Genomic DNA, 17504 nt, shown 5'->3' with positions numbered 1-17504 from the left:
TTACTAAAGCAAAGGAAAGTCAAGTGGACTAATTAGTTTGATCCTCAAGTCCTAGTTAATCCCTGTGGGAAGACTAGCTTTAGAGCGATCTAGATCAATTAGTAATCTGCCAATTTCAACCACTGCTGAGTTTGACAACTCAAGTGTTACCAATTACTTAACCAAAACCAAAAGAAAGAAAATATCTAAATTAAATTAAAAGCATTCATAAATAGAATAAAGCAATCATAAATCTGAAATACCTCAAATTACATTCAAACATAAATTCAAATCTAGCATGGAAAGGTTTATAAGCTAAATTGAAAAGATAAATATCAATTAAAGTAGAAAAATAAATTAAAGGAACATTGAACCTGTGATGAAGAAGAAATAATTCTAAATCCTAAAACTAAATCCTAAGAGAGAGGAGAGAGCCTCTCTCTCTAAATCTACATCTAAATTGTCAAAAGTGAATAATGGAAGACATCCTTATGAATGGATGCATTCCCCCACTTTATAGCCTCTAATCTGTGTTTTCTGGGCCGAAAACTGGGTCAAAAATAGCCTAAAAATTGCCCGCAGTGTATTCTGGTACGTACAGGTCGCGGGAAAGTGACGCGGAAGCGTCGTCCACGCGTTTGCGTGGATTGCGTTTTTGCCAGGTCATGCATCCGCGTGATCTACGCGTTCGCATCGCCTGGCATCGAGGCAGCTATGACAAATTATATATCGTTGTGAAGCCTTGGATGTTAGCTTTCGAACGCAACTAGAATTGCGTCATTTGGACCTCTGTAGCTCAAGTTATGGTCATTTTAGTGCGAAAGGGTCAGGCTGATAGCTTTGCAGTTCCTTCAACTTCTTGTATTCCTTCCACTTTTGCATGCTTCCTTTCCATCATCTAAGCCATTCTTGGCCTGTAATCTCTGAAAACACTTAACACACATATCAAGGTATCGAATGGTAATAAGAGAAGATTAAACATATCAAAATTAAGACATAAGAAGCATGTTTTCAATTATAGCACAAAATCAGGAAGGAAAATGTAAACTCATGCAAATCATATGAATAAGTGTATGAAAGATTGATAAAATCCACTCAATTGAGCACAAGATAAACCATAAAATAGTGGTTTATCAACCTCCCCACACTTTAACATTAGCATGTCCTCATGCTAAGCTCAAGAGAAGCTATAAAGGAGTGAAGAGGAATGATAGAGAGTATGCAATGCAACCTATCTATGTGGATGCAACTACATGCAAAATATTTCTACCTACTTGGTTAAAAGCAAACAAGTTCTCCAAGACAAGTACAAACCAAATTCCACCAATTCAAATTATACAGTGAAAACAAGTAAACTTGTAAGAAGATAGCTCATGAAAGCAGGGAACATAGAATCAAGCACTGAACCCTTACTGGTAGTGTATATCACTCTAACTCTCAAGTGTCTAGGGTCAATCACTCTACTCTTCTCTAATCATGCTTTCTAAACTTTGTTTTTCATCTAACCAATCAATAAATATTTAGCATACCAATGCAAATATCATGAGGTCTTTTTAGGGTTGTAATGGGGCTGAGGTAAAGGTAAGGATGTATATATATAAGGCTAAGTGAGCTAACAAAGTGAATCCTTGATTAGTCTATGATCTCACCTAACATATACATACTTTATATAATTTAAAATGCTTTACCTAGCTACCCAAATTTTCCCACTTTTGTAATACATGCTCATGTATCAAACTTATTTTTGAATTTTGTCCCATGTGCATTGATCCTTTTTATTTTGCATTTGGGGTAATTCATATATATATATATATATATATATATATATATATATATATATATATATATATATATATATATATATATATATATATATATATATTTGTATCCCCTTATTTAATTACTTAATAATTTTTTTTCTTTTTTTTTATCAATGCACATGGTAATTTAATTATTTTGATTTCACATGAGCATGCTTCCCAAATTTTCAAATAACTTATTCAATTTAATTCCCTACTTTTTCCTATCATCCCATGTTCCCATAAAATTCCCCATACTTAAATTATACACAATATCTATCTTAAGCTAACCAAAGATTCAACTTGGGATTTTTAATTTGTTTTTTTGCTTAAGGCTAGTAATGTGGTTATAAAACAGAAGGGGATTAAAACGCTCAAAGTGGCTAACAAGGGTGACATAAAAGGGTAGGCTTATTTGGGATAAGTGAGCAAAAATAAATAATGGCCTCAATCATATGCAAGCATGTAAATACACTAAATAATGGACATATAGAATGGAACAAAGCAAAGATTGCAATTATAGAGAAGAAAACACACAAGAATAAAAATTTACGGTTAAATAATGTAACCATATAAATAAGCTCAAAATCTCACAGGTTGTGGTTCTTTGGCTCAAAAACCATGTTCCAAATACAACTTCCAAACAAGTTTAACACAAATTTTTCAATTTAAATTAGTGAAATACTATAAAAATTTCTTGAAAAAGAAAATATTGCTTAAACTAAGTAGTAACTAAATGCATAAAATCAAACAAACATGCAAATGCAGCATTGAACAAACAAAGAAAATAGAGTATTGGTGTTGAAAGGAAGGTAACTAATCCCTGGAAGTCGGTATCGACCTCCCCACACTTAAAGATTGCACCGTCCTCGGTGCATGCTAAGATGTGCAAGTGGATGGGGGTTGTGGTTCCTCAGCTGGGGCTCTTTTTATTCCTTTCCTTGCCGGTGGTTTGGGAGTAGCTTTCTCTTTACCCTTCTTGGTGGCCATTCTGAAAAGGGAAAAAGAAAGTAACTTTTAAAGCTAAGGGTTAGAGCAAGGAAGAGAGCGGGAAAGGTGGTAATCAATGCACAATAAAGAAGAATGACGTTAACACATGGTCATGACTACATGTGAAAAGTTCATCAATGGAAATATAGCAAGTTCATGTAATGACAATTAAATGCAAGATGTTTATTGGCATGCTGGAAAAGGCATGAGTAGCATAGATCAAGCATTCCATGTCAAATTTAGATTACCAAGTCTTTCAAACTAACATGTTTGAATAACAATTATATTTAATTAATAAAATATAAAAAGGGTTTTGTGAAAAGCAAGCATTTAGAGTAGTAGAATAAAAGAAATCTAAAAATAGTGCACAATGCCATACGGGTGTTTTCACAAACACATAGCATGCATGGTAAATAAGTTATTGAATGTATTAAATTGAACATGCAAGCAACCCTTTAAAAAGTAATATATAATTGTCAAACAATTCCTTTAATAATCCACAAGCAAAATATAGAAAATAATGACCCAAATAAATTTCTAACCCCAATGAAAATAATGCAATGAATGAAAGTATGCAAATAAATTAGATAAAATAGAATGGAAGTGAAGAGGGATGATAAGTTAAAGAGATGAAGAAGAAGAAAGTAAGAAAAGGAAGAAGAAAGAAGAAAAGATAGAAGAAATTAGGATTAGAAAAGAAAAGATAAGATAATTGGCGCTGATCTGGATAAGTTGTGCGGCGCAGGCGACGCGAGCACGTGGGTCACGTGTTCGCGCGGATAGCGCTTCTATGAAGTGATATGGACGCGTGGGTCATGCGTTCGCGTGGAGTGATAGCATGAGGGCAGCCTCCCGGTCGCACAACTCTCTGTTTGAAACTCTTTTTGCCAAATTTTAGGGTGACGTGGTCGCGTGGGGAACGCGATCGTGTGGTTGGCCTTGTTTTGAAAAACGGCGTGGACGCGAGGGGCATGCGTTCGCGTGGTAGGGCTTGTGCTTCTAGCACGAGTCCAGCCCCACTCCATCACAACTCTCTGCCATACACCTTTTGACGTCGATTTTACAGGGCCACACGTTCGCGTGGGTGACGCGGACGCGTGGGGAGGCTATTTCGCTAATGACGCGAACGCGTCATCCATGCGGTCGCATGGATTAATTTGTGCCAAAGGCACGCCTCCAGCCACACTCTCGCGTGATTCTCTGTTCACTTTTCTTTTCTTCCTAATGCACTTGTGAGGCGGACGCGTCAGTGATGCTTACGCGTCGCGTGCATTTTTTTTTTAATCTTTATGTAGAATGAAAAATGCAATGCTAATGTGGATGTTATGAATAATTCCAGGTTCAATGAAATAAAATAAAACTTAAACACAAACAAAACGAAATAAAATTAAAATTGAAATAGGAACAATCATACTATGGTGGGTTGTCTCCCACCTAGCACTTTTAGTTAAAGTCCTTAAGTTGGACATTTGGGGAGTCCTTTGTTATGGTGGCTTGTGCTTGTACTGATCCTTGAATCTCCACCAATGTTTGCAATTCCAGTATCCTCCGGGATCCCAAAGTAAGCGCAAAAAGCCTTCAAGCAAGTTAAAGTAAGTGACAAGGCCCCAAGAGTGTTGATTGCCAGAATGAATTCCGGGGTCCAAATCTTGCTTTTGCACCCGTCTTCTTGTTGATCATTAGTGTTCCAACCAGGTGGCAGGCAATCTGAGTTCTCACTGAGGCATCCAAACAGCTTCCTAGACCCATACAATTTAGTATTCTTCCAACCATGATACTTCATTTTGGAGCATGCAACCATATTGAACCTTGCATGACAATTTTTACCACTAACCATCTCCCTCTTACTCTTATAGCCACAAAGAGCTCTAAGTTGACCATCTGTCTCAAGTAAACCATATTCAAGTTGAATGAGAAAGCTAAGAGATAATAATTTTACCCACTTAAATGTTGTGAAGGATGATGGTGACTTAGGTGGAGAGGTCTCCAGCAGCTTTGGCAAAGTGATATCAAGCTCCTCTCCCTTATGTTCTTTCTTGACAACTTCCACCTCCTTGCAAGCTTCTTCAATATCAATCTCTTCCTCTTGGTAGCTTTCTTCCAATTTAATCTCTTTTTCATTGCTTACCAAGGGCATGGGAGGCTGTGCTTCTGCTTCTTTAGTCTCCATCTCTTGATCAACCTCTTCCAAGTCTTCAACCATGATGTGCCTCGGAAGTTGTACACCCTCTTCAACATCAAATTCAAACGTCTTGGAAGGAGGTTCTATGATTTGAATTTCCCATGGAGGTTTTGCATCTCCTAAATCTTCAACCATTTCTTCCTCTGCAACTATTATGGCTTCCTCCACTTGTTCCAATACAAAGCCATGTTCCTCATTGTCCACCGAAGTTTCTAGTGTCTCCTTCATGCTACGCTCTTCTTTTGATTCTCCACATGCAGCCTTGGGAGTACTTTGAGTGCTTAGATGTTGAGAAGCTAATTTATTTACTACCTCGGTTAAGGCAGTCGCGAGTTCCAGTAGATCCCTTTGCATCTTCGCTTGCCCTTGAAGAAGACCACGAAGGAAGTCATCCATTGGAGATTGGGGTGGATATGAGGGTTCATTATTTTGGAAAAAGGGTTCATAATAGGAAGGTGGTTCTTCTTGATAAGGATATGGAGATGGTGAATATTGAGGTGGTGGTTCTGGGTGTGGTTCATATGGTGGTTGGTGTGGTGGATATAGGTTAGGGTCATATGGTGGTGTTTGGTGGTAAGGGGCTTGTGAGTATGGTGGTCCAGAGTTGTGTTGAGGAGATGGTTCATAAGCATATGGCGGGGCTTGTTGGTAACTACAAGGGGGTCCACCATAGTCATCATTTTGGTATGCATCACAGAATGGTTGTTGGTTATAGTGCATTGGAGGGGGTTGTTGCCAAGAGGGTTGATCAAATCCTTGTGGCTCCTCCCATCTTTGATTCTTCCAACATTGATGCCTATTTTCATTATAGTTTCCATTCCTTACAACAACATTGGAACCAAACTTAAAGCGATGGGGTGAGAACTCATAATAGCAAATAAAAATTAAAAACGAAAATAAAAACAAATTTAAATTAAAAGGTTTTTGAAATTTAAATTTTGAATTTGAAAATTAAATTTTGAATTTTGAATTTTTGAATTTTGAATTTTGAAATTTGAAATTTAAATATTGAAATTTGAAATTTGATTTTGAAATAAGATAAGGTTTTGAAAAAGATATGATTTTTGAGAAAGATTTGAATTTTGAAATTTTAAAATAGAAATCTGAATTTTTTTATGCAAATTTCAAAATTTCAATTAAAATAAAGAGAAAATATATTTTTGAATTAAATGAGGAAAGAGAAAAACAATAAAATGACACCAAACTTAAAATTTTTAGATCAAAATGAAGAAAACAACTGAGAACAACTTGAAGGTCAAGATGAATACGAAGAACAAATTTTTGAAAAAAATTTAATAACTAAATAAAAACAAAAACAAAAACAAATAAACAAGCAAAAAGCAAATATTTACAATAACCAATAATAAGGCACACGTTTGCAATTCCCCGACAATGGCGCCATTTTGAAGAACGAAACTCTCGCGCGATCTAGAATTTTCGCAAATAAATTCCCATTGTAAGTATAGCTTCTAGACCGACAAGAATTCCTTTCTTACAAAAGTTTTGGTTGTCACAAGTAACAAACCCCTTTGAAATTGATAACCGAAGTATTTAACATCGGGTCGTCTTCTCAAGGAATTGCAGGGAGGTGTTCTTATTATTGGTTGTGAGTCTTGTAAATTGGGGGTTTTTAAAATAAGGAACAAGTAATGTAAAATAACAAGTCGTTAAAATAATAACTAATAAAGCTCTTGGCAAGGTTCTTATCGATGGTGATGAGAATTGAGTTTTAATCCCACTTAGTTAACCTTTACTAAAGCAAAGGAAAGTCAAGTGGACTAATTAGTTTGATCCTCAAGTCCTAGTTAATCCCTATGGGAAGACTAGCTTTAGAGCGATCTAGATCAATTAGTAATCTGCCAATTTCAACCACTGCTGAGTTTGACAACTAAAGTGTTACCAATTACTTAACCAAAGCCAAAAGGAAGAAAATATCTAAATTAAATTAAAAGCATTCATAAATAGAATAAAGCAATCATAAATCTAAAATACCTCAAATTACGTTCAAACATAAATTCAAATCTAACATGGAAAGGTTTATAAGCTAAATTGAAAAGATAAATATCAATTAAAGTAATAAAATAAAAGTAGAAAAATAAATTAAAGGAACATTGAACCTGTGATGAAGAAGAAATAATCCTAAATCCTAAAACTAAATCATAAGAGAGAGGAGAGAGCCTCTCTCTCTAAAACTACATCTAAATTATCAAAAGTGAATAATGGAAGACATCCTTTTGAATGGATGCATTCCCCCACTTTATAGACTCTAATATGTGTTTTCTGGGCCAAAAACTGGGTCAAAAACAGCCCAGAAATCGCCCCCAGCGTATTCTAGTACGTACAGGTCGCGGGAAAGTGACGCCGAAGCGTCGTCCACGCGTTTGCATGGATTGCGTTTCTGCCAGGTCACACATCCGCGTGATCCACGCGTTCGCGTTGCCTGGCTTCAGGGCAGCTATGGCAAATTATATATCATTGCGAAGACTTGGATGTTAGCTTTCCAACGCAACTTGAACTGCATCATTTGGACCTCTGTAGCTCAAGTTATGGTCATTTTAGTGCGAGAGGGTCAGGCTGACAGCTTTGCAGTTCCTTCAACTTCTTGTATTCCTTCCACTTTTGCATGCTTCCTTTCCATCCTCTAAGCCATTCCTGCCCTGTAATCTCTGAAAACACTTAACACACATATCAAGGCATCGAATGGTAATAAGAGAAGATTAAACATATCAAAATTAAGACCAAAGAAGCATGTTTTCAATCATAGCACAAAATCAGGAAGGAAAATGTAAACTCATGCAAATTATATGAATAAGTGTATGAAAGATTGATAAAATCCACTCAATTGAGCACAAGATAAACCATAAAATAGTGGTTTATCAATCCTTCCAATTGTTGATGTTTTCTCTTGGAAATGCCTCCAACCATTGATTAGCTTTGTCCCTTAATGAAAATGGGAATAGCAGCAACTTATAAATGTCTGGATGCACGCCATTTGTTTTCACTGTGTCACATATCCTCAAAAAGGTGGATAGGTGCTGGTTTGGATCTTCCAAGGGGCCTCCTCCATAAGAACAGTTGTTCTGCACCAAAGTGATGAGTTGAGGCTTCAATTCAAAGTTGTTTGCATTGACATTTGGAGTAAGTATGCTACTCCCACAGTGCCTTTGATTAGGGAAGGTATAGGAGGCTAGAACTCTCCTTTGAGGCTGGCCATTGTTAGCCACTCCCTCTGGTGGATTAGGGGCATTCCCTTCCATCTCTTAGTTCTCCTCCTCTGATTCCTCTTCACCAATGATCCCCTTTCCTCTTGCTTCTCTTCTTAGTCTTCGGAGAGTTCTTTCATCCTGGTTACAAGAGGTGGAGACCTCTCTCCTTGCTTGTGTCATACACACAAAACTAGAAACCACAAACAATTCATTCTACTACTAGAGTGATGTTAAGGTTAGCTTAAACAAAAACTCAAATAGTTAGTTTGCTTAGTAAAAATAAAAAGAAAATGCTTAATCTAGATTATCACCCTACTTAATCATTGTCAATCTAAATCAATCCCCGGCAACGGCACCAAAAACTTGATGAGGGAAAAACGATTCCATACAAACTCACCGGCAAGTGTACCGGGACGCATCAAGTAGTAATAACTCACAAGAGTGAGGTCGATCCCACAGGGATTGATGGATTGAGCAATTTTAGTTAGGTGATGAATTCAGTTAAGCAAATATTTGATGATTTGAGTGATTTTGATTAACAGAAGTGAAATTGCAAGAAAATAAAAGAGCAGAATGAAAATTTGCTGAATCTTAAAGTGCAGAAGAATTAAATTACAGAAACTTAAAGAGCAAGAAAGTAAAAGAGCTAAAACTTAAATTGCAGAAAAGGTAAATGACTGAAACTTAAAGTGCAAGAAACTTAAATTGCTTAATCTAAATTGCTGGAAAATGTAAATTGCTTGAAGAATAAAAGGGATTTGCGTGTTGGGATTCAAATTGAACTAGAAAATAGAAGTACAGTAAATTAAAGAACTATGAGATGAAGAGAATTTGCAGATGAACCAAAACAGAATTGAAAATTTGCAGAAGAATCAAAACAGTAAGAAAGATTAGCTTAATTATGAAATCCTAAAAGAGAAATTGACAATTGAAGAAGAGTAATGAGAACAGAAAGCAGATCTAGATCTGAATTACTCTCTTGACAAAACAGAAAAGAAATTGCAGAAGAAATGAAAATGAAAATAGAAAAGGAAGTTCAGATCCAACTTTTAATTCTTAGAAAGACAAAAAGGAAAAGTAAAAGATGATTCTAAGATGAAGAATTCAGTAGAGTCCTCCAATCTCAGTTCAAAACCCAAAACAGAAAATAGAAGTTGCGGAAGAAAGTAAATGAACCAAGAAAACAAGCTTAGATATAATCCCAATTCCCCAAATTCAAAAGAAAATTAAAAGAGAGAGAGCAAAAAGTAAAAGTAAAATAAAAAATTAATTAAAGGTCCTTCTCAAATCAAAATTGCTTCTATTTATACCCTTTCTATTTTAGTCACTAAGCACTTTGGAATGGGCCTTTGAGTTTGTGAAGAAATGGATCCAAAATCGCACTTGGTGGCATGGGTCAGGGTGCATTTTGTGAAGCTCCAGTGGAGCGCTCCGTTGGGGTAGTGAACGCTACGTTCACTTGTCATGTGTGCTCCCTTGGCTACGCATGTTGCTTCCCTAGCATTGCTTTAGTGAACGCTGCGTTCACTCTTCCCACGCTGCACCTTTTGGTGCGCGCCTTCTCTTCAAGCATTCACTTAGTGAACGTCACGTTCACTTGTTGAACGTTGCCTAGCGCTCCTACGTTCAAACTTTGAACGTTCCTTAGTGAGCTTCCTCCCCCCATATGTGAAATTCATGAAAAAGTTAGAAAAGTGAGCGCCACGCTCACTTTATGAACGCTAGCCATTTGCTCCTTGAGCGTGGCGTTCACAAATTGCACGCAACGCTTCCCTGAATCTTCCTTTCTTCATTTCTTCATTTCTTCACCTTCAAGCAATCAAACAACTAATCAAAGTCTCACCAAACTCATAAGATCTTTGCATCATTCATAAAAGCAATTAATTCTATCATAAACCTTATGATTTTGTGTAAAATAAATGATGTTTGATTGATTTAAAATGATCATGAAAATCCACTCCAATCACTTACTTATTGTGCAAGAAAGTGCATAAAACCTAACGAAACTAATGAAAAATTCTTTTAAAACTAGCATAAGATGACTTGTCATCAGTAACGTTGGTTCACCAACGTTCCCTCCAACGTTGGCACCCAATTTTTGCACATAACGTTTGCCACCAACATTGGAGCACCAACTTTGGTTCCAACGTTGGTCTCTCCTTCCTTTCTTCCTTGCTCTTCCTCTGCTTCTTTCCACCTATCATCAACCAAACAAACTTATCAAAGCCTTGGCATAATCACAAGATTTTGCATCTTTCAAAATATCAACTAAATCTTGCAGAAAATCTCATGAAAATATTTACAATTTTTTATTGAATCAAGACAAGCATAAATTTCTCATCCAAACACTTACTTACTGCCTAGGAAATGCATGAAAGCTAAATAAAAACTACTGTAAAAGGCTTGTGAAACTAGTTTAAGATGACTTGTCATCACTTAGGCATTAAATATCTCTCATTTCACCCTCTGGTACACATTGTCTGATCATTCTATCTGGGCATCTCTTGAATAGAAAAAGCTCATCCCACAAGAATAGCTTGGCCTCATTGAGCAGCTTCTTCACTTGTTGCCTAGTGTATTCTTGTGGGATACTTCTTCCTACCTTGTAGTTTGCAATATCTGCTAACCAAGGTGCTTGTTGAACTTGCAAGAGATGTTCATCTGGAAATTTCTCATTCACTGGTTGTGAGGCTTCTTGATTAGTCCCTAGTGGTAGCTTTGACAAGTGGTCAGCAACTTGATTTTCACTTCCTTTGCTATCCCTTATTTCAATGTCAAACTCTTGTAGGAGCAGTACCCATCTAATGAGCCTTGGCTTAGCATCCTGTTTTGACATAAGATACTTAAGGGCAGCATGATTAGTGTACACGACAATTTTTTATCCAATTAAATATGGCCTAAACTTATCAAAAGCATATACAATAGCTAATAGTTCTTTATCTGTGGTGGTGTAGTTTTTCTGTGCTTCATTTAATACTTTGCTTGCATATTAAATGACATGATGCAATTTGTCCTTCCTTTGTCCCAATACAACACCAATTGCAAAATCACTTGCATCACAAAGGAGTTCAAATGGTAGTCCCTAAGTTGGGGGTCTGATGATTGGTGCTATAGTGAGTTTAGTTTTCAGAATCTCAAAGGCATGTTTGCATTCATCATCAAAGATAAAAGGATTGCTAGCTACTAGCAAATTGATTAGTGGTTTAGCTATTTTAAAAAAATCTTTGATGAATCTCTTGTAAAATCCAGCATGCCCCAAGAAACTTCTAACAGGTTTCACATTAGTTGGTAAAGGGAGTTTTTCTATGACTTCTACTTTTGCCTTGTCAACCTCTATACCCTTACTTGAAATCTTATGCCCAAGAACAATCCCCTTAGGTACCACAAAATGGCATTTTTTCAATTTAAAATCAAATTAGTTTCTTGGCATCTCTTCAAGACTAGGGTAAGATGATGCAAGCAAGTATTAAAAGAGTCACCAAAAACAGAGAAATCATCCATAAAAACCTCAATGAACTTTTCTACCATATCAGAAAAGATGGATAGCATACACATTTGAAAGGTTGCTGGAGTATTACACAATCCGAATGGCATTCTTCTATATGCCAAGACTCCAAAGAGGCAAGTGAAGGAGGTCTTTTCTTGATCCTTTGGGTCCACAACTATTTGATTATAGCCCAAATATCTATCCAGAAAGCAATAGTAAGCATGGCCAGCTAGCCTTTCTAACATCTCATCAATGAAGGGAAGAGGGAAATGGTCCTTCCTTGTGGCATCATTCAATCTTCTATAATCAATGCACATTCTCCACCCAGTTACTGTCCTTGTTGGGATAAGCTCATTCTTTTCATTGGAGATGACAGTCATGCCTCCCTTCTTTGGTACAACCTAGACTGGACTAACCCAGGGGCTGTCAGAAATAGGATATATAATCCCAGCATCCCATAGCTTCATCACTTCTTTCTGAACCACTTCTTTCATTGTGGGATTGAGTCTCCTTTGAGGTTGTACAACTGGCTTAGAGTCTTCCTCCAGAAGTATTTTGTGCATGCATATGGTGGGGCTTATGCCTTTCAGATCATCAATTGTCTATCCCAGTGCACTCTTGTAGGTTCTCAATACATCAAGTAACTCTCCTTCTTCTTATGGGCTTAAGGTGGAGTTAATGATCACTGGGAAGGTCTCTTTATCACCAAGGAAGGCATATTTTAGTTTTGGAGGCAGAGGCTTCAATTCTTGCTTTGGTGCCCCTTCTTCCTTAACTTCACTTAAATTTTCAAATGCTTGTGTCTCCTCTAAATCTTCCACTTGAATGTCTTGAGTTTCTCCTTCATGTTCTTCATATTGGCTTGCTTCAAGTGCTTCTTCAACTAAAGTATCCACCATATCAATCCTCATACAGTTTTCTTTCTTAGAAGGGTATTGCATTGCCTTGAAAATATTGAGAACCATTTGCTCATCATGCACCCTAAGAACCATTTCACCCTTTTCAACATCAATAATCGCCCTTGCTGTGGCCAAGAAAGGTCTTCCAAGAATGATTGAGTTACTTCCTTCCTCATCCATGTCTAGGCCCACAAAGTCCGCTAGAAAAATGAACTCTCTAACTTTCACTAATAGATTCTCCACTACTCTATTAAGTATCTTGAGAGATCTGTTAGCAAGTTGTACTGATATTCTTGTAGGCTTAACCTCCTCTATCATCAATTTCTTCAACATGGCAAGAGGCAATATATTAATACTTGCTCCTAAGTGACATAGTGCTTTATCAATTGTCATGTTCCCAATAGTGCATGGTATAAGGAAGCTTCCTAGATCTTTGAGTTTTGGTGGAAACCCCTTTTGAATAATTGCACTGCATTCTTGGGTTAGGATCACAGTCTCTTTCTCATGCCAGCTTCTCTTCTTGGTGATAAGTTCTTTAAGAAACTTTGCATAGAGTGACATCTGTTCCAAAGCTTCAGCTAATGGGATGTTAATTTCAAGTTTCCTGAAGATTTCTAAGAACTTAGGGAATTGTTGATCCCTTATCTCTTTGTGTAGCCTCTATGAGAAAGGAAGTTTGGGGACATAGGGCTTCACTCCTCCCTTCCTTTTCTTCTGGTTTTGGCTCCATGATTTCCTTATTTTTCTTAGAGGTTTGTGCCTCTTTGTCCTTCTTGTGGTCCACCTCGTCATTTTCCTTTGGCTCTGTGGCATCCCTATCGATGTCCTTGGTGTCTTCTCCAACCATTTTGCCACTTCTTAACTGTATAGCTTTACATTCCTCCCTTGAATTAGGAATTGTATCGCTTGGAAAGGCATTAGGTGGCCGCTCAGCTAGTTGCCTAGCCAATTGCCCCACTTGTCTCTCAAGGTTTTTCATAGAGGCATCTTGTCGTTCCTGTCCTTTAGCTAGGCTTTGTGTAGGCTGAGCAAGTGCTTGTGTGGTTTAGTTGAGAGCTTGCAAGGTGGCTTCAAGAGTTGAGATTTTGGTTTCTTGGTGGTCAATAGGTGGTTAGTTGGGTTGTGACTGTTGTTGATGGAAGTTGTTTAGGGCATTGAGGTGGGTGTTTTGTAAGTGGAATAGTGGTGTGGAGAAGTTATTCTAGTGAGCTTGTGAGTTGTTATGGGGTTGGGGATATGTGTTTTGTGGTTTTTTGTATTAATTAGTGTTGTTGTGTGGGTGATTTTGGTTGTTTGTGTTACGAAAGTTATTAGAGTTGGGGTTTGATGAACGAATTGTTTGATGGTATAAAATTTCCTCAAATGAATGAATTCTCGTTGCAAGTATAGTTCTACACCAACAAACAATCCTCCCAATCAAAAATATTGGTTGTCACAAGTAACAAACCCCAAATAAGAAATAACCGGAGTATTTTGGACTCCAGGTCATCTCACGAGGAATTACAATGAAGTGTTCAATTATTGGCTATGAAGATGCAAGGGGGTTTTTGGTTGATAAGAGGGGCAACAAAATAAATGACAAGAAAAGTAAATCAAACAAGTAACTAAAGAAAGCAACTAATAAAGAGAGACATTCATGGCAAGTGTTGAGATCATAGGCTTTCTATCTTAGTCATGCAATGATTAATTCATCTTATTTAGTCAACTCCAACAAATAGGGAGAAAGTCAAACAAGACTAATCAATCATACCACAATAATAACAAGAATTTATCTTATTACGTCATCTCCAACATTGGAAGAAGGTATCATATTATCTTCCATGAGAGAAAGTCTAATAAGACTAGCTAATCTCAATCCAAAAGTCCTAATCAACTTACTAATTAAATTAGCAAAAGATTAGCGTCAATGGAAACAATATTAGCTAACAACTCTAGATCACCAACATAAGTTGGGTTTTCATGACTCAAGATTGCCCAATTACTCTTTCCAAGCCAAGAATGCTCAAAATCTACTCTAAAGCCCAACCAAACATTTTATCAAACACTTGGTGGCTAATAAAGGAAAGCATAATAAAATTGCAAGAATAATAAATCTACCAACTACCAATTGCAAGAAATCAATAATAACAATCAAGATCAACATGAAAGAGCATGAAAACATAAAATTGCATTAAAGAAAATTAAGATCCAACAATTGTTCATAAACATAAAAGAGGACAAAATAAAGGAAATAACAAGTAAAACTAGAAAAGTAGAGATGTAACAATAAGAAATTAAAAGGAGGAACTAAATCAAAAATAAGAATTAAAAGTTGGATTTAAGAAAATTAAACCTAAACTACCCTAAATTCTAGAGAGAAGGGAGAGCTTCTCTCTCTAGAATTCTAGCCTAAGACATGATGAAAACTAAACTATGACTACTTTTCTCCTTCCCCCTTCAATCGTTGGGTTCAATAGCATCAGAAATGACTTGGATTGGGCCCAAAATGAGCTAGAAATCGCTGGCCACGATTTCTCTTAAGTGAACCACGTGCTCCATCGGCGCGCGCGCATACATGGCGCGTGCGCGCCCCTATGCGTCAGGAAACATATGGCAAATTTTATATCATTTCGAAGCCCCAGATGTTAGCTTTCCAACGCAACTAGAACCATCTCATTTGGACCTCTGTAGCTCAAGTTATGATCGATTGAGTTCAAAGAGGTCGGGCTTGACAGCTTTACGGTTCCTTCATTTCTTGATGAGTTCTCCCACTTTGCATGCTTTTCTCCTTACTTCTTCCATCCAATACTTGCCTTATGAACCTGAAATAACTTAACAAACATATCAAAGCATCGAATGGAATTAAAGTGGATTAAATTTAGCTATTTTAAGGCCTAAAAAGCATGTTTTCACATTTAAGCACAAATCAAGGGAGAATTACAAAACCATGCTATTTCATTGAATAAATGTGAGAAAAGTTGATAAAATCCCCCAACTTAAGCACAAGATAAACTACAAAATCGGGGTTTATCAAATCTCCCCACACTTAAACCAAGCATGTCCTTATGCTAAGAATAAAGAAGGATAAGAAAAGGGTATGAACATTTATTCAATGCAAAGAAACTATATGCACCTATCTATATAAATGCAACTAAATGCAATATGACTCTATCTACTTGGTCAAAAGCAAATCAATCTCCAAGAATATATATCAAGTAGGGCTAAGTAGTATGATAACTCATGAATCCTACCAATTCAAATATCAAAATAAAGTTCAAATAGACTTGCAAGAAGAGAACTCATGAAAGCCGGAAACAAGGAATTGAGCATCGAACCCTCACCGAAAGTGTATCCGCTCTAGTCGCTCAAGTGTATAGGGTCGATTCACTCAATTCTCTTCTACTCATGCTTTCTATAATTTGTTTTTCATCTAACAATCAACAATTATTCAATGCATGCATACATTCATCATGAGGACTTATTCATAGGTTGTAATGGGGCTAAGGTCAAGGTAGGGATATATATGGTCAAGTGAGCTTGAAATTTGTATCTTTGATTAGCCTAAGCTCTCACCAAACACATATAATAACCTATACAATTCTAATATAGTACCTAGCTACCCATGATTCTCACTTTTTCACATACTCATGCATTCTCTTTAATTAACATTCCATATGCATTGATTTTTATTAAACTTTACTTTGGGGCATTTTTGTCCCATTTTTATTGTATTCTTTTTCTATATATTTTTCTTTTTATTAACATATATTTTTTCTTTTTCTATATATATATATATGTTCTTTTTTTTTCTTTATCATTTTTTTCTAAAGTATATACAATTGTATCAATGCATATGGTTTTACACATTTAATGCATAAGCATGTACCCAATTCCCAAAAATATAAAAATATATTTTTCTCTCAACCAATGTCCCAAGTTTCTCGTACCCGATTGATACACACCCTCACTAGCCTAAGCTAATCAAAGATCCAAATTAAGGACATTTATTATTATTTTTTTCGCTTATGGGTAGTGATGTGCTAACATTAAGAACAAAAGGGATTAATTAGGCTCAAAATTGGCTAACAATGGTTGATGAAAGGTAGGCTATTTGGGTTAGTGAGCTAAATAAAATGATGGTCTCAATCATATAAATGCATGTATACACAAAATAATGGACATAAAGAATCAAACAAATCAAAGATCACAATCATAGAAAGAGAACAATGCACACAAGAATGGAAAATAAGTGGTTATAAGATGTAACCACACAATTGGACTCAAAACTCACATGCTTGTGTTCTTAGCTCAAAAACCATGTTCCAAAATAAATTCTTTAAGCAAGTTTGTCACACAAAAAAAAATTTCAAATTGGTAGGGTGCCCTAAAAATAATTTTTTTCTTGGAAAAGAAATCATCACCCTAACCAAGTAGTCCTAACATAAAAAGAAGTGGTAAAATATATACAAATTATAACTAACATGCAACCTATCATGCAATGCAACAACTAACTAACAAAGAAAATCAAGAATTGGTGTTGAAAACGAAATTGTTACCCATGGAGATCGGTCGGACGACCTCCCCACACTTAAAAATTTGCACCGTCCTCGGTGCATGCAAAGAAGAGCAAAGTGGACGGGTTGCTACAATTGATGAGTTTCTTCAAAAGGTTGTGCGGGTGAGCTTGTTTGTTGCCCCATTAGAAGCTTTTCCAATTCTTTCCTTCTTGGTGGCCAACCTAAAAGGCGAGAAAAAGAAAGAAAATTAAGCCTACAACAAAGATATCAAAGCAAATAGAATATAGGCAGGGGCTAATGCCAAATAAGAATAAGGTACTCACTACATGTTAGCTACGCATGTAAGTGAGAGAGCAATATAAGCTAAGGGCGTATCAACTAATACTTGATGCAAGAGTAAAGTCAAAGCATAGGCAAATGACATGAAGAGCATGTTGCATCAGGCTTAATCAATAATTGACACAAA

The 17504-nt window shown here is 36.5% G+C and overlaps 1 protein-coding gene across 1 annotated transcript; it reads right to left on the bottom strand.

Annotated features, from left to right (window-relative positions):
- Positions 1–12299: 12299 nt before the first annotated feature.
- Positions 12300–13103, bottom strand: LOC112748478 (uncharacterized). The gene has a single exon (XM_025796711.1). It carries the CDS (start codon positions 13101–13103, stop codon positions 12300–12302), a length of 804 nt encoding a protein of 267 aa, XP_025652496.1.
- Between the last annotated feature and the right edge of the window lie 4401 nt (positions 13104–17504).

This window comes from Arachis hypogaea, chromosome 15, assembly GCF_003086295.3.
Source record: "Arachis hypogaea cultivar Tifrunner chromosome 15, arahy.Tifrunner.gnm2.J5K5, whole genome shotgun sequence".
Classification (NCBI taxonomy): domain Eukaryota; kingdom Viridiplantae; phylum Streptophyta; class Magnoliopsida; order Fabales; family Fabaceae; genus Arachis; species Arachis hypogaea.
The sequence above is the reverse complement of the archived record's forward strand: the minus strand, read 5'-3'. Positions and strand labels throughout refer to the sequence as shown.

Coding starts and splice junctions, on each gene's coding strand:
- LOC112748478 (XM_025796711.1), bottom strand. CDS start 13,103: ATGTCACTCTATGCAAAGTTTCTTAAAGAACTTATCACCAAGAAGAGA.